This window comes from Lycium barbarum, chromosome 11 (genome assembly GCF_019175385.1).
Source record: "Lycium barbarum isolate Lr01 chromosome 11, ASM1917538v2, whole genome shotgun sequence".
In the NCBI taxonomy this organism is placed as follows: Eukaryota; Viridiplantae; Streptophyta; class Magnoliopsida; order Solanales; family Solanaceae; genus Lycium; species Lycium barbarum.
In genome coordinates this window covers 14,513,094-14,534,086 of record NC_083347.1, presented here as the reverse complement: position 1 = coordinate 14,534,086, position 20,993 = coordinate 14,513,094, and the positions used below count along the sequence as shown (strand labels likewise).

Below are 20,993 nucleotides of genomic sequence, written 5' to 3'. Positions count from 1 at the left end.
TTATAAGATGGCCAAACTGACTATAAGCACATTTTACGCGCTTCGCGTGTGACCAATGTGCACACAATAATTTACATCGAGAATTATACTTTTTATTTGTCCTATAATTTAATTTAAATGTGAAAAAAACCAATCATATTTACAGGGGAAGTGTTGTTTTGGCATACAAACTTACTTAATCACGCGGTTGGAACTTAAAAGTAGTGTAATCGTTAACAATAGATAGAAAACTTAAAGGAAAAAAAGATATGTTAACACTTAACAGGAATTTTATTTTTGATAACATAAAGGTTCTTGATTAAAAAATTAGTATTTATTCCTTCCAAATGATTCAAATAGCAGTGGTGATGATAGTTCAAGTCACAGTAGCTATTCCGGTGAAACAAGTTTTCTGGATAATAATGATTTCAAACTAGATAATTTGAAACCCCACCTTCTTATAGAGCGTAATGATGATTTTGCAGCGTGAAATATTAAGATCCACAAGAATATTATTTCGGGTTACGCCGAGAATGGGCATATCGACATAACGAATCAGAACGTCTTGTTCGTGACTTGAAAAATCTCAACGCTCAAATCCAACAAGGTACTCAATGACCATGCCTCGAGTAGGTCCAGAAACTTGCTAGCTTTCCATACAAAGGATTAGAAAAGAAAATAACAGAATGCTAGCAAGACGTAGATTTTACATGCTAAAGTTGGCCAAAGAACAAACATCATTAACAAGTAGAGAATTAACATCTACAGAAAGAAGATATGCCTCAAGAAACGCAAAATATTATTCTGAGGACGATATTGAGGACTTCTATTCTGATGATGATTAGGGGTTATTTTGGTTCACTCTCTTAGATTTTGAGTCATTTAAGTTTCGGACTCATGCGGTTAATTTGTATTTTAGTTTATGATGAATTCATCAATTTGAATATTTTTAGTATGTTTTTAATTTGCTTTGATTATTATAGTATATTATTAATTTATATAAACTTCTTAGATTAGTACATAAAGGGTGCGGATTACATAATAAATGAAAACGTGCAACTAGTAAAAACAAAGTACATAAAAATAACAAACTAAATAGAAAATACAAAAAAAAAAAAATACATAGAAATATTAAACTTAATAAACAAAATACATAGAAATAATAAACAAGAAGAAGAGAGCACAGATAATCTTTCAAAATTTCAGTTTTTCTTTCAAAGCATTTTTCTCGTGTTGAGTGTCTCTAAGGTTAGCCTTGAAAAACTTCATTTTTTGTTGGATTCTTTCAGCAAGACCTCCAAAAGGTCAATTTTTTTGGAGCTTCCATAAGCTTAAATTGCAAGTCAAACTTCACGGTATCTCTAGTGATACGTGAGGTCGCAATATCTCTATCAACAGGAGGCTTTTTAAACTTCGCCGCCACCATTTTATCCACGAGAATGCTATCTTTCCAACGAAAATGGTTGCAACCACCCATATCCTATAAATATTACAAGAAAATCAGTTTTTTTTTTAAAGTAAAATATGTAGATAATGTGAAAAAAATTTAAACCCTAAATAATTATAAAAATACTTACTTCCGGCACTTTACAACGCTAAAAACGACGCCCCGGATTATCTTGGGTCCTTGATGTTCTTAGCTTACAATAATGTGAAATAGTGAAAATGAAGGAGATGAAGAAGAGTAACTTGAAAAAATGAAGGAGATGAAGAAGAGTAACTTGAAAAAATGAAGCTGGTAGGGTTTTTATTAACCTCTATTGTGTACTAATTTAATGCGCAATAAGACTTAACTGCACTAATTTAATGCGCAATAGGACTTACTGTAAAAGTGCAGTTTAGTCCTATTGTGCACTTCTCTGATTCAATCAGGGGGCTAATCTGTTCGGCCAAGTGATTTTTTTTTGTTCTTGAACCTTGGCCAACTCAAGTTGATCCAAGGTTCTTTCGGTCTCGGACCAATCCCCTGGCTCTTCTTCAGCCGCGGGAAGGCTTGGTTCTGTTGAAGTGTGCAAATGGTAGTTTGGTAATTTTTTTTTTGTGGGTTATTTTAGTTTTAAATCGCACTTTTTGGGTCATTTAAGTTGCGGACTCTGTTTTGGTAGTCTTTATTGACACTGACTGAAAACCGCATCCGTGTAGTATTACTGTTGGAATTATGTACTCTTATTAACCGAACGCAACCACCCTTTTCTTCACTTTACCGCATTCATTTACACTCTTTTCTTCTTCTTCTTCTTCTTCTTCTTCTTCTCATTTCTTCTTCAGTTTTAACTAGAGAGCAAATAGAATCTAAAAAAGCGTATGGAAGAATGTCAGCTTACAGGAGAGAGTAGTAATAGGAGGAGGTTGAGGCGTTTCAGCTTTGGTAGGCGAGATGCTATTGCTTATGGATCTGCTTATCAAAAAGCTGCTGCTTTAATTTGGTTGATCTTGTACGTGAATTCTACTCACCTTCAATGCTTACTGGCTATTGACTTTCATTTTTGAACTGGAATTATCCCTTCCTTTGTTATTAATGCTCTCCATGGAGTAGAGTCTGTAGAGATCTTAATAGATAGGCTGCTAATTGTGAACAACTTAGTGAAGTAGTAGTGTACTAGTGTTTGGGCTGTTGAAACATTTGACCTTTTGAAATCAGATACTTAGAGTGGTAAAATGGGGGCAGTGTCTAGTGGTCTAATTCAAGAATATATTGAGACCATTCCCAAAAAAGAAGGGAAATATGGACAATATGAGATGAGATGAGGCATACTAATGAGTGTCTGCAATTGCAAGGAAATTAATTTTCTGTAGGAAGTTTTAAAGACTCAAAGAGTGCGAAAAATCTGGGCGTGGACCCTTTTCTATATTTCGTGTGGTGGATACAGTACGAGACAACAAGAAAAAGAGAGAAGATATTAAGGAACTTAGTGACTTCCCCCAACATTTTTGCTTTTCAAATGTTTCAGACTGACTTTTTTTAGGCTTCCATTCTTGTGAAAGTCAAGGTCCTTTTTATTTTTTGGGTCAAGAATTCCATGTCCAACACACAACATTGTGGCAGGTTTTATGGAGAATCACTTTTAGCAAGGAAATAACTCTTCCTTTGTATGTCTTTTTGCTATACAAAATCTTCTTTTTTGTCCAGAGAAAGAAGTTTAAAGCAGACACTCAGATAAAACCTTATACTGAAGGACAATAGCTGAATATTCTATGATTTTTGCGTCCAAACAAATACTTTTTTGTCTCAAGAGAATAGGCCTGGATTGACCTGCAGGGTTATTAGTAATAAAATGATTTAACCGATTACTCTATTCAGTTACTCAATAGAAAAGCCTTGAGAATAATGGTTTGAAACGTGAAATAGTGAAATAGTTTTTTTGGATGATAAATGCTGAAATTTCGATGTTTCCCTTTTAGTCATAGTTTGGTGGGATATTAATCCCAGAAGTTATCTCATGCAGGCTGAAGACGGTGTTGGTCTACCTGAGGAAATTCTTGAGGGATCGAGCTTTGAGAAGGCAGCAGCTTTGTACTTTGTGTTTATTCGTTTTGACTTCCTCTGGTCACTTAATTATCTCGCACTAGTAGTTCTAAATTTCCTTGAGGTTTGTACAGTTCCCTTGCTGTCTATTCCAGCTTCAGTCGTTTGTATCTTTCCTGCGTGTTAAATTGACTTTATACTTCCTACTTGTTCGTTGAATTTAGAACTGGCAATTATAGTTTCAGTTATTTCCTGTTCATATTTTTCAGAAACCTTTGTGGTGTTCCAAGCATTTGGCTGAGTCTTGCAATAACCGAGACTACTACTATCTAGGAGAGCTGCCATATTTGACTGGTGCTGAGTCCCTTATATATGAGGTAAGCTTGTGCATGGCTGGTCTGATTGCTAAATACGAGTCTTTAATAGGCGTATGTGAAGAAGCTAATCAGAACTATCAATGGTTCCGAATTTTTCCTAATACAGCGAATTTTATTGGTTTCGGCCGTCATCAAGTTGATTATTCTGAAGAGCCTTAGGAGATGTTACCTCCTAGAGTTCAGCATTGATGCATGTGCTTCTGCATGGAAAGTTAAATTAAATCTCTATAGGAAGCTAGATGAAGTGTATTAAAGACTGTTCCCGAATTCTCAGCAAATGTTGGCAGGAAATAACGACATAAAAGAGAGATGGAGAGGATATTTTGATCAATTGTTCAACTCAAATCACTAGGATAACTTCGTAGATACATATAACCTTGCACAAGAATATTATTGCGGGTTATGCCGAGAATGGGCACCAGTTAAAGCTATGTCCACCAGAGAAGTCGTTTGGTGGATGTTAGAAAAAGGGAATATCATAGCTTTCTCTATGTCTATGAACATCACGCCTAGATTTTTCTTCCCCACGCGATAAACTTCCATCAATCTTCTCAACAAAGATATAACCTCCGCTGTAGATCTAGCAGGAATAAGTCCAAAATGGTTCTTTGTCACTTCTGTAGTGTCCCTAATTACACACTCTTATCACTCTTTCCCAAACTTTTACTGTGTGGCTCATAAGTTCAGTGCCATGATAGTTCGCACGACTTTGAATATCTCTTATGTTCCTACATATGGAATCCGGATACTCTTTCTCCACTAGTTGGATATCCTACCACTTCTAGCCAGGGGCGGAGCTACAATGTAACTGGGGGGTTTGGCCGAACCCAGTAACTTTTGCGTAGACCCTATATTTGTACTAGAAAATCTAGTAAGTTTATATATTTATTTGCATCTGAACCCACAAATAAATGCAAGCTGATGATTCAGTGGTTTGAGGCGCGGCTTGTAAGGCCCTTTGTTTCCCCGAGATGTGGGTTCGAGACCCACATGTTTCATTTTTAACGCTAGTTCCTATTTTGCTATATATATGCTCTCTTTTTTAAACAATAAAATAATATAGCTCACTCTTGTATTAGTTTTTCCCTAGGCTTTACTCAGAAGCTTTTTTTTTTCTTTTTCCTATGTGTAGGTTTTTATTTTTAAAAAACAAAACATAAAATTAATAATTGAAAAAAAATAAAAAAAACAACCTTTGCTCTAAAACAAAACATCCGACTGTTTAATATATTTATTTCAATATATTAATTACCGGTACTTGTTCATTAATTTGGCGGTTGTTATACATTAACTTGAGGTCATTGTCCTGTCTTAAAATTCCGAACCCACAAACCTCAAATCCTGGCTCCGCCTCTGCCTCTAGCATAAAATTAAATAGCTTGACCAGTCAAACTACTCCACCTCCTCAAAATACTTCCAAACCTCTATACGGATACCATCTAGACCAAACAACTTTTCTGATACTCATATATTTCATGGCATCCTTTACTTCTGACAATCTAATATTACGAGCGCAGGAAGAATTTCTATCGTGCAAGGTTATATGTATCTACGAAGTTATCCTAGTGATTTGAGTTGAACAATTGATCAAAATATCCTCTCCATCTCTCTTTTATGTCGTTATTTCCTGCCAACATTTGCTGAGAATTCGGGAACAGTCTTTAATACACTTCATCTAGCTTCCTATAGAGATTTAATATAAGTTTCCATGCAGAAGCACATGCATCAATGCTGAACTCTAGGAGGCAACATCTCCTAAGGCTCTTCAGAATAATCAAACTTGATGACGGCCGAAACCAATAAAATTCGCTGTATTAGGAAAAATTCGGAACCATTGATAGTTCTGATTAGCTTCTTCACATACGCCTATTAAAGACTCGTATTTAACAATCAGACCAGCCATGCAAAAGCTTACCTCATATATAAGGGACTCAGCACCAGTCAAATATGGCAGCTCTCCTAGATAGTAGTAGTCTCGGTTATTGCAAGACTCAGCCAAATGCTTGGAACACCACAAAGGTTTCTGAAAAATATGAACAGGAAATAACTGAAACTATAATTGCCAGTTCTAAATTCAACGAACAAGTAGGAAGTATAAAGTCAATTTAACACGCAGGAAAGATACAAATGACTGAAGCTGGAATAGACAGCAATGGAACTGTACAAACCTCAAGGAAATTTAGAACTACTAGTGCGAGATAATTAAGTGACCAGAGGAAGTCAAAACGAATAAACATGAAGTACAAATGTGCTGCCTTCTCAAAGCTCGATCCCTCAAGAATTTCCTCAGGTAGACCAACGCCATCTTCAGCCTGCATGAGATAACTTCCGGATTAATATCCCACCAAACTATTACTAAAAGGGAAACATCGAAATTTCAGCATTTATCATCCAAAAAACTATTTCACTATTTCACGTTTCAAACCATTATTCTCAAGGCTTTTCTACTGAGTAACTCAATAGAGTAATCTATTAAATCATTTTATTACTACTAACCCTGCAGGTCAATCCAGGCCTATTCTCTTGAGACAAAAAAGTATTTGTTTGGACGCAAAAATCATAGAATATTCAGGCATCATCCTTCAGTATAAGGTTTTATCTGAGTGTCTGCTTTAACTTCTTTCTCTGGACAAAAAAGAAGATTTTGTATAGCAAAAAGACATACAAAGGTAGAGTTATTTCCTTGCTAAAAGTGATTCTCCATAAAACCTGCCACAATGTTGTATGTTCGACATGGAATTCTTGACCCCAAAAATAAAAAGGACCTTCACTTTGACAAGAATGGAAGCCTAAAAAAAGTCAGTCTGAAACATTTGAAAAGCAAAAATGTTGGGGGAAGTCACTAAGTTCCTTAATATCTTCTCTCTTTATCTTGTTGTCTCGTACTGTATCCACCACACGAAATATAGAAAAGGGCCACGCCCAGATTTTTCGCACTCTTTGAGTCTTTAAAACTTCCTACAGAAAATTAATTTCCTTGCAATTGCAGACACTCATTAGTATGCCTCATCTCATCTCATATTGTCCATATTTCCCTTCTTTTTTGGGAATGGTCTCAATATATTCTTGAATTAGACCACTAGACACTGCCCCCATTTTACCACTCTAAGTATCTGATTTCAAAAGGTCAAATGTTTCAACAGCCCAAACACTAGTACACTACTACTTCACTAAGTTGTTCACAATTAGCAGCCTATCTATTAAGATCTCTACAGACTCTACTCCATGGAGAGCATTAATAACAAAGGAAGGGATAATTCCAGTTCAAAAATGAAAGTCAATAGCCAGTAAGCATTGAAGGTGAGTAGAATTCACGTACAAGATCAACCAAATTAAAGCAGCAGCTTTTTGATAAGCAGATCCATAAGCAATAGCATCTCGCCTACCAAAGCCGAAACGCCTCAACCTCCTCCTATTACTACTCTCTCCTGTAAGCTGACATTCTTCCATACGCTTTTTTAGATTCTATTTGCTCTCTAGTTAAAACTGAAGAAGAAATGAGAAGAAGAAGAAGAAGAAGAAGAAGAAGAAGAAGAAGAAGAAGAAGAGAGTGTAAATTAATGCGGTAAAGTGAAGAAAAGGGTAGTTGCGTTCGGTTAATAAGAGTACATAATTCCAACAGTAATACTACACGGATGCGGTTTTCAGTCAGTGTCAATAAAGACTACCAAAATAGAGTCCGTAACTTAAATGACCCAAAAAGTGCGATTTGAAACTAAAATAACCCACAAAAAAAAAATTACCAAACTACCTTTTGCACACTTCGACAGAACCAAGCCTTCCCGCGGCTGAAGAAGAGCCAGGGGATTGGTCCGAGACCGAAAGAACCTTGGATCAACTTGAGTTGGCCAAGGTTCAAGAACAAAAAAAATCACTTGGCCGAACAGATTAGCCCCCTGATTGAATCAGAGAAGTGCACAATAGGACTAAACTGCACTTTTACAGTTAAGTCCTATTGCGCATTAAATTAGTGCACAATAGAGGTTAATAAAAACCCTACCAGCTTCATTTTTTCAAGTTACTCTTCTTCATCTCCTTCATTTTCACTATTTCACATTATTGTAAGCTAAGAACATCAAGGACCCAAGATAATCCCGGGCGTCGTTTTTGGCGTTGTAAAGTGCCGGAAGTAAGTATTTTTATAATTATTTAGGGTTTAAATTTTTTTTCACATTATCTACATATTTTACTTTAAAAAAAAAACTGATTTTCTTGTAATATTTATAGGATATGGGCGGTTGCAAACATTTTCGTTGGGAAGATAGCATTCTCGTGGATAAAATGGTGGCGGCGAAATTTAAAAAGCCTCCTGTTGATAGAGATATTGCGACCTCACGTATCACTAGAGATATCGTGAAGTTTGACTTGCAATTTAAGCTTATGGAAGTTCCAGAAAAAATTGACCTTTTGGAGGTCTTGCTGAAAGAATCCAACAAAAAATGAAGTTTTTCAAGGCTAACCTTAGAGACACTCAACACGAGAAAAATGTTTTGAAAGAAAAACTGAAATTTTGAAATATTATTTGTGCTATCTTCTTCTTGTTTATTATTTCTATGTATTTTTTTTTGTATTTTCTATTTAGTTTGTTATTTTTATGTACTTTATTTTTACTAGTTGCACGTTTTCATTTATTATGTAATCCGCACCCTTTATGTACTAATCTAAGAAGTTTATATAAATTAATAATAGACTATAATAATCAAAGCAAATTAAAAACATACTAAAAATATTCAAATTGATGAATTCATCATAAACTAAAATACAAATTAACCGCATGAGTCCGAAACTTAAATGACTCAAAATCTAAGAGAGTGAACCAAAATAACCCCTAATCATCATCAGAATAGAAGTCCTCAATATCGTCCTCAGAATAATATTTTGCGTTTCTTGAGGCATATCTTCTTTCTGTAGATGTTAATTCTCTACTTGTTAATGATGTTTGTTATTCGGCCAACTTTAGCATGTAAAATCTACGTCTTGCTAGCATTCTGTTATTTTCTTTGCTAATCCTTTGTATGGAAAGCTAGAAAGTTTCTGGACCTACTCGAGGCATGGTCATTGAGTACCTTGTTGGATTTGAGCGTTGAGATTTTTCAAGTCACGAACAAGACGTTCTGATTCGTCATGTCGATATGCCCATTCTCGGCGTAACCCGCAATAATATTCTTGTGGATCTTAATATTTCACGCTGCAAAATCATCATTACACTCTATAAGAAGGTGGGGTTTCAAATCATCTAGTTTGAAATCATTAGTCTACTTTTCTTTCAAACTTTTCCAAACCCTATGTCATTAATCCACATATGATAGAACCAAAAGAAAACATTTCAATTCATAGAAGGTTAAATAGCTTCTAATTCATTTCCAGGAACCAGCAAGACAAAGATGCAGTAATTTGTATGGGAAAATATATCAAACAAACCAACAACAATAAGCAAAAGGACTAGACAAGTATTAACTAAAGGTCTCTTCTGCCAGTCCTCACAAATCACTCACAACAACAACAACAATAAATAAATAAATAAATAAATAAGATAATCAAGCTTCGCCTCAATTCCAAACTAGTTGGGGTCAATAACAGATGAAACATGAGAACTCTCCGCGGGTCACCCATCCTAGTACTATTCTCGCCCACGCACATTTAAAGTTCTGACAGGATCCGGTGCATAAGTGTTGGTATGATTCCATCCCTCAAAAAGATTAATTTTTACACCGGCTATCAATCGAAGACAACCTCAACTCAAGTAGTTCTTTCATCTTAGCACCTTATCTCGTACGAAGCAGCTTTAGTGATATAACGAACCCACTCAACTGTGTTGTAGCCACTCTTCTCCCATACCTGCACAGAATTGACTTACATGAAGCAGATATCATACCAAAAGGAGACCACTATTGAATTGTAAGTTTGGCAAACATACCTTAAGAAACCGAACACGCAAACCAGATGCTGTAAACATGGGAACCTGCAAAGCACAAAAAAATTGTCATGAACTCTAGCGCCAATAGAATAAACCATTGCAAAACAAGGAAAGAATGCCATTGTCGAAATTAATTTACTCCACGCTACAAAAAGCCTTCCAAAAGATCGATCCATACAAGGGATAAAGAAAATCGTCAACTTAAGCGAACACAGTTATCAGGTCTCTCCGGAGGGAAAATATTTACCTGAAATTCCATCTGAATTGGCGGCCAAGTCAAGGACTTCTTCTCTGTGATTGTCAAAATTAACTCAACCTCAGCACTCAATGTTGACTCAGTTTGTCTCGGAAATTTTCTTATCCTGCACCAAGTTGTCCATATTGAAGATCTGTTTTTGAAGAAGCTAGCTTTAATGCAAAAGAATGTACATTACATGATTAAGTAAATGAATACTCACTTCCAGACCAAACAGTCAATGGCTGGATTGTACTTTGCTTTCCCTGATGTCACCTGGAAGTTCGTTTTTCGAGTTTTCTTTAGCACTGGAATTTTAATAACTACTACAAGAGCAAACATTTTTGCACCAAACAAACTCTTAACCTGAAAACAGTCAAAGTTAGCAACAATAAATCATATAAACACAGATTGATGTTTCAAATCAAAATTCATTCCATATCAAACCTTAACATTCACTTCCGTACGTGTACGGCCTAATTCTTTGATAGTTGGTAATACACGGAAAGGAAGATTTACTCCTTCAGTAATGTGGTACTTGAAGAGAACCACAGGTTAACAATTTCAGACACTATTATATAAAAGTATGCACATGAATATCGGTATAATCTGAACCTCCTCCAAATCAAGTGATGTACATATTTTGAGCTTAAAAGCCAAACACAATCTTTATACTCTGGTCAATGAAGTTGGGATGAACTATGGAAGCTAAGGTTCAAATCTCCGTAGAGGTAAAATAAACATGTGGTGATTTCTTCCCACCTATCTAAGTCTTGGTAGACAAAGTAACTGTGTTGGTGGGAGATAGCAAGCACCCAGTGGACTAGTCGTGGTGAGCACAAGCTGGCCCAGTTAGTAGCATTAATTTAGCGTGACATGAAATGATTTAAGGAAGTTCAGCATTTGCTGACAGTCTTTTCTAAGTTGAATCTTGTCAAATTTACACATTGGTGGAAAGTAACATCATCGAGCTCAATAGTTTTACCACTGCACCAGGCAGCAGAGAAACATACTACGTTAACAATTAGACATAATTAACTATAGATGCAACTGCTGAAACTGATAGGACCAAACTGATACTCCCTCCATTTCAATTTGTTCGTCTTACTTTCCTTTTTAATCCGTTTAAAAAAGAATGCCTCTTTCCTCTTTTGGCAACTCTTTATTTCCAATATTCCACATAGCATGTTTAAGACCACAAGATTAAAAGCATTTTGGCACATTCTACATATCTTTAATTTAGGACCAGAGGATTCAAAAGTATTCTTTACTTTCTTAAACTCCGTGCCAACTGCCAAGTCAAGAAGACAAACAAATTGAAACGGAGGGAATAGATAATTACATGTTTGAGAACAGTTAGCATTGAAAATCTGCAGATAAGGAGAACCAACTGAAAGAAGCTGAATGCAATGATTATTATCTTTACTCTTTAAGGTTAATAAATTGAGGAGATGAATGACCAGTAAAGATAATGCTAATTTTTTCCTTTTTGAGGAGATCAAATTTGGACTTTGAAAGAACTAAGGGTGTGTTTGGTATGGAAAATGTTTTCCAATTTTTCATGTTTGGTTGGTGAAGATGTTTTGGAAAACACTTTCTTTAGAAAACAAGTTCCTTAAAAATGAGGAAAATAACTTCCCTAATGGCAGTCGGGAAAGCAAGACCCTCCCTGCGCCAACCGACCGCACCAGTGACTTGCAATGTTGCATTTGGAACTGGCTTATCCACATGCTGCAGGATTTTTTTGCATTGTGAAGGAAAAAAACAAATCAATGCTATACTCAAAATTCATTTTTATTATGTCACTGCATGATATCCCTCATGAATGATTTTATTAAGTAAATCAAAGAGGAAGCTTATAAAAAAAATAATTAAATAAAAAAGATAGATAATTTTAAATCTATTGTTCAAATGTTTTTTGCCATACTACGAAAGCAAGCACGGATAAAATAACTAACCTTTGATGAAAAGGATGACCTAACACCTTCCTGAGTAATGTAGAGTTTCAAGATTTCAAGTGAAAGATTTTGAGGGTAACCAAAATCCATAATTTCTGCAGTTTTAGACAAATAAAGGAAATAATGATTACACTTTTAGACATAAAAACATGAAGCCAATACACATTGCACTCTGTGGGTTCTAAGAAGAAATTATTAACCTTGGAAGATATGTGTACTTAACTTTTCCATAAATGGACTCGAAAGGCAACAAAGAATTGCCAATAGATGGTGTAAAATTTTTATGAACTGAAATGTTGGTAAACGGACACACTATAGGAACAAATTCTCAATTGACTCTGCACCCCAGCTTATAGTACTAATTAGGACTAAGAGATGAAAGAATAACTATCAAATAAGCAGAATGTTGAGCATTTTTAGGCTGACGAGGTAGACAGACCACCAGCCGTAAGTCAAATCTTGCATAGAATGAAGTTGAAGAGAAATCCACTTTAGGATATCCTAATGAAATGTTTAGATATCACCAACTAGTGGACTTGATATCAGTAGAGGATATGTCAAAGAGGATCCGTGCACCTGTCCCAGTGCTTTGAGCTGAAATTCTTTGAAGGATAAATTAATGATACAAAAATAGGGTCTCACCAAAGAAAACCAAGGTCAGTGTCCACCTACTTTTTTCCTTCCAATGATAAAAGAGGCTTCGAAACACTCTTAACCAAGACCTACATATTATCCCCTATACCTAATTCATGCTTTGGGCAGTGCTGTCAAAGGCATGCTTTAAGCGAGGTGGAAAACATGTTGAGCGCTTCACCTCGCTTTATGGGCGCTCCAGTGGACGTCAAGATTCATCTATTTACCAACTATGGCCTGGAACCTGTTATATCATTAACAATCATAATTAGTACCAAAAACTCATCACCAACTACCTTGAAAAGCTTCATTTGAGATCCCTAAATCCAAGTGAATGACCATGATCCAACTCTTTGTATGGGAAACTAACTGTGACTTTAAATTCACTACAAGAAAAAATATATCTGGCAACAATTTTTTTTTTGTTGCCATAGATTGATTATTGTTGCAAAAAGTACTTTTGGCAACAATTTTTTTTTGTTGCATGAACTTTTCCCAACGTCTGTTATTGTAACAACGTGCAACAACTTTTTTTTTTGGTTGCCAAAAGTACTTTTTGCAACAATATTCAATACTATGACAACAAAAATAAATTCTTTGGCAACAAAAAAATAATTTGCCAACAATAAAATTAAGTTGTTGCCAAATGTAAAAAAATTTGTTGCGATTTCTATACTTTCTTGTAGTGATTAAAGCTATAGGAATAGACTCAAGTGTATCAATATTGTTCAGCAACTCTACATAATGTTTCATATAATTGCTCCAATCAGTTAACAAGTAGAAAACATATACTACTTGTTTTTTCCTAAATCAATAAGCAAGAAGACATTCACTGTTGATCTATTATAGCAGTTCATTACCTGAGATCCATCCCAGAACTGGCCCCAATAAGCACTTCCAAAACCACCTTCTTCAATCCTGTTATCATAATTAAAATTATTTGTAGCAGAGTGGGTCTCCTTCAGAGAAAAAACCCTCCATGTTGGCTCCTTCTTCGCTTGCCCTTTTCTGTATTATTTCAAATCAAAAATCAATAACAACTAGTACAACTAGTCCCAACCAAGTTCGAGTTCGGCTATATGAATCCCCGCTTCTTCATTTAAAGTTCATTTCAAATGCAAAATCGAAAATCAATTCAGTGTAAAGGGGAAAAGAGAAAGAGGTTCCTGCGCTTCAATAAGCAGTATTTCCCAAATCAACACAACAAGAAGGCTACACAACAAGAAATTATTCAAATAAAACTAGAGGCTTTCAGTTCAATATATCATTCCAACAAATGCAATAGTGTCTACAGCAGTCTAGTACAAAACTTGTAAAAACAACTTAACATAAAGCTTAATTAGAACAATACAGTGATAAAGGTAATAGCTTTGAAGGAATTTAGTAAACATACAGTTCTGAACCCTTGACGCAGCAAAATATGGAGGAAAAAGCCATAGCTTTGGATTTTGAAACACCTAAACTCAACTTTCCCTTTTTTAACACAACTATATATCAAATTAACAAATGTCAAATACAAAAAATAAGCGCGTCAATCAAGAATCAATCTTTAGAACTCCATAGCACAAAAGAAGTAAACAGAGATAAGGCTAAAATTCATAATTGATCACTGAGTAATTATCTTGTAATTAGTTTCCTGAATATTTTAATTTTCAGATATACTTCAACAGAATTTGTGAAGAATGGAAGATAATACACCACAAAATAAATAAATTATTTGCACCTTCAAGCTTGGATAATTCCCTATATTCCTTTACATTATCTCCATTTTCCCAACCAAAATTTTCCAAAAGTTCACTCTATCTTAATTTGTCTTCCAAGTCCTACTACTCCTTAGTTCCTACTATATATCTATTCCTAGAAAACACTGCAATGATAACATGTGAAACGACTCTAATCTAACTCATAAAAAAGGTACTAAAACTGCTCAAACTACTAATGTTCAAAGTGATATATAATTGACATAAAGAAATACTTGTAATTATTAATTTGACTCAAAGGTACTATTAATTTTTTTGACGGTATCTCTGTTCTGACATTTTATCAAACACCACATAGGCTTCTTTAAGTTTCCCTCTTGAAGAAAACACTACACGTGATCTAGTATGAGCAAATAAATCAAAATTGGACCAAATCAAAGACAATATATATTGAAACAAATGAATCAGACTAAAGCTAGTCTCCAAACATAAACAAAATAAGCAAAAGTACCCTATTTTGACTCTCGTATTCTGAACGACTTCACACAAATTAGGTGTTTAGTCACTAGCTCCCATTTGTATTTTGATAATAAATCTTATGAGGTACAAGCTATATGTATCTGAAACAAGCTTTTTTCAACTAGTCCCCCTAGCAAATTTCTTAGCCAAGAAAACAAAGAAATCATACCTCAAATGGTTGGCCATGGACGGCGACAGCAACGACTGTACTGGTAGGGACGGCGACGACGGTGACCAGCAGGAATGATGGTGACGACATTATTAGGGTTAAGAGAGAAAGGGGGAGAGAAATGGTGAAAGGAAAAGATAGAATAATGCGAAAAACAAGGGTTTGGGTCTGATTTTAATTTTATTTGACTAGTTACACCGACCTCACGAGGTCGGTATATTTAATTATTTTATTTTTAACTTAAAATAATACCGACCTCATGAGGTCGGTTTATTAAAAATAATTTATAATATTTTTAGTTAAATAACCCGACTTCATGATGTCGGTAATTTTAATTATTTTATTTTTAATTTAAAAAAATACCGACCTCACGAGGTCTGTTTATTAAAAATAATTTATAATACTTAGTATCAAATAAATTTCCAACCTAATGAAGTCAGTATATTATTTTTTCAAATTTTAGTACAATATTACCGACCTCATGAGGTCGATTTATTTTTAAAAAATTGAAAAATAAATATTACTACTTTACCGACCTCATGAGGTCGGTTTTTTTCAGACCTCAACTGAGGTCGGTTTTTTGAGGTCGGGAAATCCTGTTTTTTTAGTAGTGATAAATTCCATGAAGGATATGTACGAAGGACCCACCACTAGTATGAGAACTTTTCCATTAAGGTAAGGTAATTACAAAAGTTTTCTATAACCGTGACACTGGGCCCGTAATTATTTACCCTAACTATGGGTAAACTAACACTATATTTGATGAGGTCCTATGATGTATACTGTTTGTAGACATATTGTGCTAATTGACAAAACTAGCAAGGTTGTCAACCAAAAGCTTGAACTATGGAGAAATACTTTAGTGAGCAAGGACTTTAGGATAAGTAGAAGAAAAATTGAATAAATGCAGTGCAAATTTAGCAACATATAAGAGTGAAGCCGAGATGAGATTAGCTAGAATTGCAGTGCTTAAATGCACAATTCAGATACCTAGGATCGATAGTCCATGAAAATGGTATGATGAATGAAGATGTTACCTAGAGAATCAAATAGAATGGTTGAAATAGAGAAGTGCTAATGAAATGTTATTTGATGGAAGGAACCTATCAAAGTAAAAGAATGGCTATAAGTCCAACAATGTTATATGAGAGTAATGACTATAAGACCAACAATGTTATATGAGAGTAATGAGCCTCTAAAGTCTACAGAATGGCTATAAGACCAACAATGTTATATGAGAGTAATGAGCCTATAAAGTCCATCATATTTACAAGATGAGTGTCACAAATATGCGGTTGCTAACGTATATTTGATATGCTCAAATTACACTAGTTAATAGCATAAAGCGGACGTTGTCAAATATAGTAGCCCAACTAGGTTGGGGTCGAATTCCACAGGAAATATGGTGTGAAAAGTTTACTAAACGAGTATTATACTAATCTTGCGGTCCTGGTGTATTCCAGAAAAAGGGTTTTATAAGAGTTTTGGTTTGTGGACTAATTTAGAGTGACTAGTAATTGAGTTGTGAATATATGGGTAAAAAGAACCAAGGTTGTGTCCCCGTCAGATAAAGTGTATGATCATGGGTCTTGATCTTGATATACTTCTAATAGATCTTTGTATGCATTCACTTAACCTCTATGTGAATCTAGACTATTTCCCAATAAGAAAATATTATTTCTTTCTATGCTTTTCTCAAAGATAAGAAAGTGTGCATGAAGAACGGTTAATTATGCCAAGTAAATTCCTCTTAATCCTAAGTGAATTTATTAAACAAGGTTTAAAGCCTTGAGTTTTTGTTATTTGTTCTTACCAAACCCCAGTTATTTTCCCAAATAAATCAAAGTTTATGGCGTTAGCTGATGTTTGCAACTAGTAACTATATGATTAAAACGAAGAACAAATAAACCTTAATAATCCATTATGCGTATATTAATCATAATCCCCAATCACAAAACACCCATCCTTAGGTTCACAACCTTAGTAAGGGTGTTTAGTTACTCATGACAAAGAAGAAGAAATAAAAGGTTGAAGAATTCATAAGTGCTTACTTTTGATGAAAAGAGAAATTAATAATACTTGAATTGATGTCGAAAGCTCCAAAAATAAAAGAGTATTGAATGCTCTAAGTCAAGAGTCAAAGTATATCAGATGATCCTAAATAAAACCCTACACTGAACTATTTATAAGATTCAAAAACATAAAAATTACAGAATTGCACTTTAGTCCCTGACGGCACCAATTACGGTTTGGATTTCCTGCTGAAACGTGGACAAAATCACCATTTAGTTTTACAGCCCGTAATTCATTTTACGGTCGGTAATCCACTGACTGTAATTCTTCATCTCCAAAACTTGTCTCTTTGTTTCATGACATATCAATTTTTACGTTTTGAATTACGGTCCGTAACAGTTGTCCATAAAATTTGATATTATTTTTTACACATTCTGTTTAAACTTATCCTTCATTACGCTCCAAGATTATGGACCGTAATGCAAATTACGACCAATAATTCTTCACAAAGGTAAATTCTACAACTTTTCAGTTTTTGTCCTCTAAATGCTTATCTACCTGCAAAACACTAAAAACATATTAAAACGACACTGACTTGCTTAAAAACAAGTAAAACTTAAGGTAAAAAAGCATCAAATGTGCTATAATTTCACGGCACATCAACACCCTCAACTTAAAGTCTTTGCTTGTCCTCAAGCAAGTAATACGACACAAACGACTCAACTAAACTTAGATACAACAGAGTACTAATGTCTACAATGATTTTAACTCCGAACTACAGACACACATATTTATCATCAGTAACCACCTCATTTTTTAAAAATCCGTACATGACTCATATTAAGGACACTACAACTCACAGTGACGTTTCAATCCATGACATAATATTATCAGACGTATCAATGTACACAGAAACGTCGCTTTTTTAGGGAATGCTCATAATTTAATCCTAATGCCCTCACATAGACCAAAGAATGTCCCTCACCTATATGTATAACGAGATAGGGACGAAGGCAAAGAAGAAGAGAAACACTCTCACTCACAAAGAAGTTCAAATATCACAAATGCACATACCATAGGCGTGCCCTTATTTTCGATGCTATACACTTCGAACTGTTTGATTGAGATCACTCTAGGACTTTTTCGGGTTGTAATGTAGGCTTCAGGATGGGAATGGTACATATTTGTATATTAGTAATTCTACCTCCTTGAACACTACACTATTGTTATCTCATTTCGCCTTTTCTTCTCCCTCTTTTTATTCCTTTGCTTTCGGTGTGGTTTTATCAACTTATTTCAAACTGCTATTTTTTTTCTTCAATCCTTTTTTGAATTTTCTTTGTTTTTGACTTTTTTTGTCTAGTTTTATATGTACTTACACAACTACTTACTCAACCACACCGATTTCTCTACTAGGTTACTCGCAGCACCCTTAACTTACGCTTTCACACACGTTTAACCTCCAACTCAGGCTTTTAGCCTCATTTCATCAATTCCTAGTGTCAAGGAGGGAACAAGTGCAAACAATGGGATATTTTCAAACAAGGGTACGGGCTAATTACGACTAGTCAAGAAAAGGCTAAAGGCTCAAAAGGGGAGACTAGTGATAATATTCAGGGACTGGGTAGACTTTTAAGGCAAAATTGGCTTCAATATTCACACAAAGAAAGCCTAGGATCATTTCAACAACCAAACTATCCTTAGTAATTAAGCACGACTAACGGGGCAAGTTCTAGATTACAAATGCAAATACATAAACATATACGAACAACTTACTCACACAATGGCATAAGGATTTCAACTTAACACAACATCCCAAGCGATCATTTATCTTACACGATACCCTCATAATCATTATGTCATGAAAATAACCAATCACGTCAATTCATAGCTACTCCTAAGCATGCATGCAAAATTTGAGGGGTTCACCATTTCTAACAAAAACAACACAAACATGCCGTAAGTTACAAGAGTACTACCATATAAGTCAAAACTACTCTATTATACCTAAACACTACTTAAACATGCCAGGTTTAACATAAAATAAACCCTTTGGGAAAAGAATACATGGCAAAGAAAAGTCGATGAGGTCGCTAAACTCATATATCCATTACACAAAAGATCAAGTACTCCCCACCCCAACTGAAAAATTATGCATCGCACCTGATGCATCAAATTAAGTATAAGTAGGAGTACATAATAGCTAGGTGCCCTAGGCGCTATGCTCATCCCGAGCAGGCTCTGTAGCAGCTGGTCGTCCGTCAGGGGATGACTGGACGAACCTAAATCCTGGAGCGACTCACTCAGAGAAATGCGCATAGCTTGTCTCACATGATTTTACTCCTCTCGCCGCAATCTCTGGTCCCTCTCTAGTGGGGTCCTTCTCTAACGGGTCTATCTCTTCCATTTTTCTCTTCCCTTCCATTAGTGTACGGGACTCGTCCCCATCCTCTTTCTCTGAGTTGAGCAAATTTATAACCGGGATCTCCAAATCCAAGTTAATTTGTGGGGCAGGAATTGGCTCATCTACTCGCTCGTGCGCCTTTAATGCCCCAAAGTTGGCCTTCAACTTGGCCAATTCATTCCTCAATGATGTCGGACCACCTTCGGGTGCGGTCATCTCTAAAGCAACAAGTATCGTCTCAAACCCATCTTATCTGGACTAGAATACATGGTGAGACTGTTGATATTTTTCTCTGATTTCCACCTTTGCCTCTTTGATTTGTGTTGCCACCTGAGGCTTAATCTGAGCCATAATAACCCCAATCTGCTTCTCCGCCTTTAATGTCCTGAAGGATATCTCGCGACAATTAGCTTTGGAGAAATTTAGCAACTCTGCATCTGAAGACGCTGCTCGTGGTGGAATAGACGAAGCATTGGCACCCGTAGAAGTCCCGGGCACCACAGCAGATGGTGGCGGCAGCATAGCATCAGTAACTGTAGTAGCAACAGGCACCAGAACTGAGTCATCAGCAGTGGCAGGGGCATTAGTAGCAGTAGCTGTAGCATCAGTACTAGTCGCTACGGGAATAGTGTGATCAAGGGCAGCACCCTCCTCAGTATGGCTCGAATTCACCTCAAACTGAGTCTCATCTCATCACCGGGCCGCTCTAACTGAGCATCATCCTCACCTCTATTCTTAATCTTCCTCTAGTCTCCTACGTGAGTTTCTTTGGTAGTATGGTCTCTCTCGGGAATATCTTTTACCAACGCTCTCCGACATAATTCTGTGATGAGATATGGAAATACCATAGAGGACTTAGGCTGGTGTGCTCTGCCTCAAATCTCTTCACTGATCAGAAGCCCCAGTTTCGGGCCATCAATGCAGCGACTGTTACTGCCTGATTAGTGGAGAGAACATTATTAGCTTGAGTCGGGAGCACTCTGCATCTTACTAAGCTCCACCAGAATTTGCCTTCGGTAGTCAGACAACTTTTGAAAATCTGAGCTTTTGAATTTGTTATCCATTCTTGATCACCCTTAGCTATCAGGGATGTGACCCACCTCTTCATAGATCTCTCATCATTTCTTGCTCTTTTATCAAGGAACTCATGTTCAGCAGCTGGCTCTACGAAATCATCGCCAAAGTATACCCGATTGATTGCTTTGGAGGAGATGTCTACCTTGACATTCCGAACTATGACAAAGTCAAGCATGGGAACTTCTAGCCAAGGGATATTGGGTTTCTTCATCTGAAATAAGACAGCCCCATAGATAGCACAAAACTCCCGCACGGTCTGTGGACAACACTCCTCTGGCGGAAGGCTAAGCACACCGAGCTAGTATAACTGTAAAGTCTCTGCAAGGCCAAGGTATGTAGACAAACCCTCGAATACCAACATCCGTTCTTCCAAAATATTCCTTTGCGGCTTCCCTCATTTTTTCGTTGGAGCTAACCCAGCATCATACAATTTTTTGGACCCTTTAACGGAGAATCGAAGTTTGTTTTCCTCCAATTTCCTCGTACGTATGGCCAATCGGCGACCCTCGCCTCCTTCTCCTAGATCCGAAGACGCCGCATAAACCT

The 20,993-nt window shown here is 36.0% G+C and overlaps 2 protein-coding genes across 2 annotated transcripts in view; one reads left to right on the top strand and one right to left on the bottom strand.

Moving 5' to 3' along the window:
- Window positions 1-3,415: 3,415 nt before the first annotated feature.
- LOC132620320 (two pore calcium channel protein 1A) overlaps window positions 3,416-20,993 on the top strand; it is a 102,646-nt gene continuing 85,068 nt past the window's right edge. Inside the window, exons 1-2 of the mRNA XM_060334986.1 lie at window positions 3,416-3,569; window positions 3,715-3,822. Coding sequence (XP_060190969.1) covers window positions 3,420-3,569; window positions 3,715-3,822 — 258 coding nt within the window. The 5' untranslated portion in view covers window positions 3,416-3,419. The remainder of the gene's footprint in view (window positions 3,570-3,714; window positions 3,823-20,993) is intronic.
- Window positions 4,123-6,484, bottom strand: LOC132618431 (two pore calcium channel protein 1B-like). The gene is made up of 2 exons (XM_060333486.1): window positions 5,991-6,484; window positions 4,123-5,845 (listed from the first exon to the last, which is right to left on the bottom strand). Exons 1-2 carry the CDS (start codon window positions 6,138-6,140, stop codon window positions 5,597-5,599), a joined length of 399 nt encoding a protein of 132 aa, XP_060189469.1. The 5' UTR covers window positions 6,141-6,484; the 3' UTR covers window positions 4,123-5,596.

Coding starts and splice junctions, on each gene's coding strand:
- LOC132618431 (XM_060333486.1), bottom strand. CDS start 6,140: ATGCAGGCTGAAGATGGCGTTGGTCTACCTGAGGAAATTCTTGAGGGA. Junction 5,846..5,990: donor TAGTTCTAAATTTCCTTGAG/GTTTGTACAGTT, acceptor CATATTTTTCAG/AAACCTTTGTGGTGTTCCAA.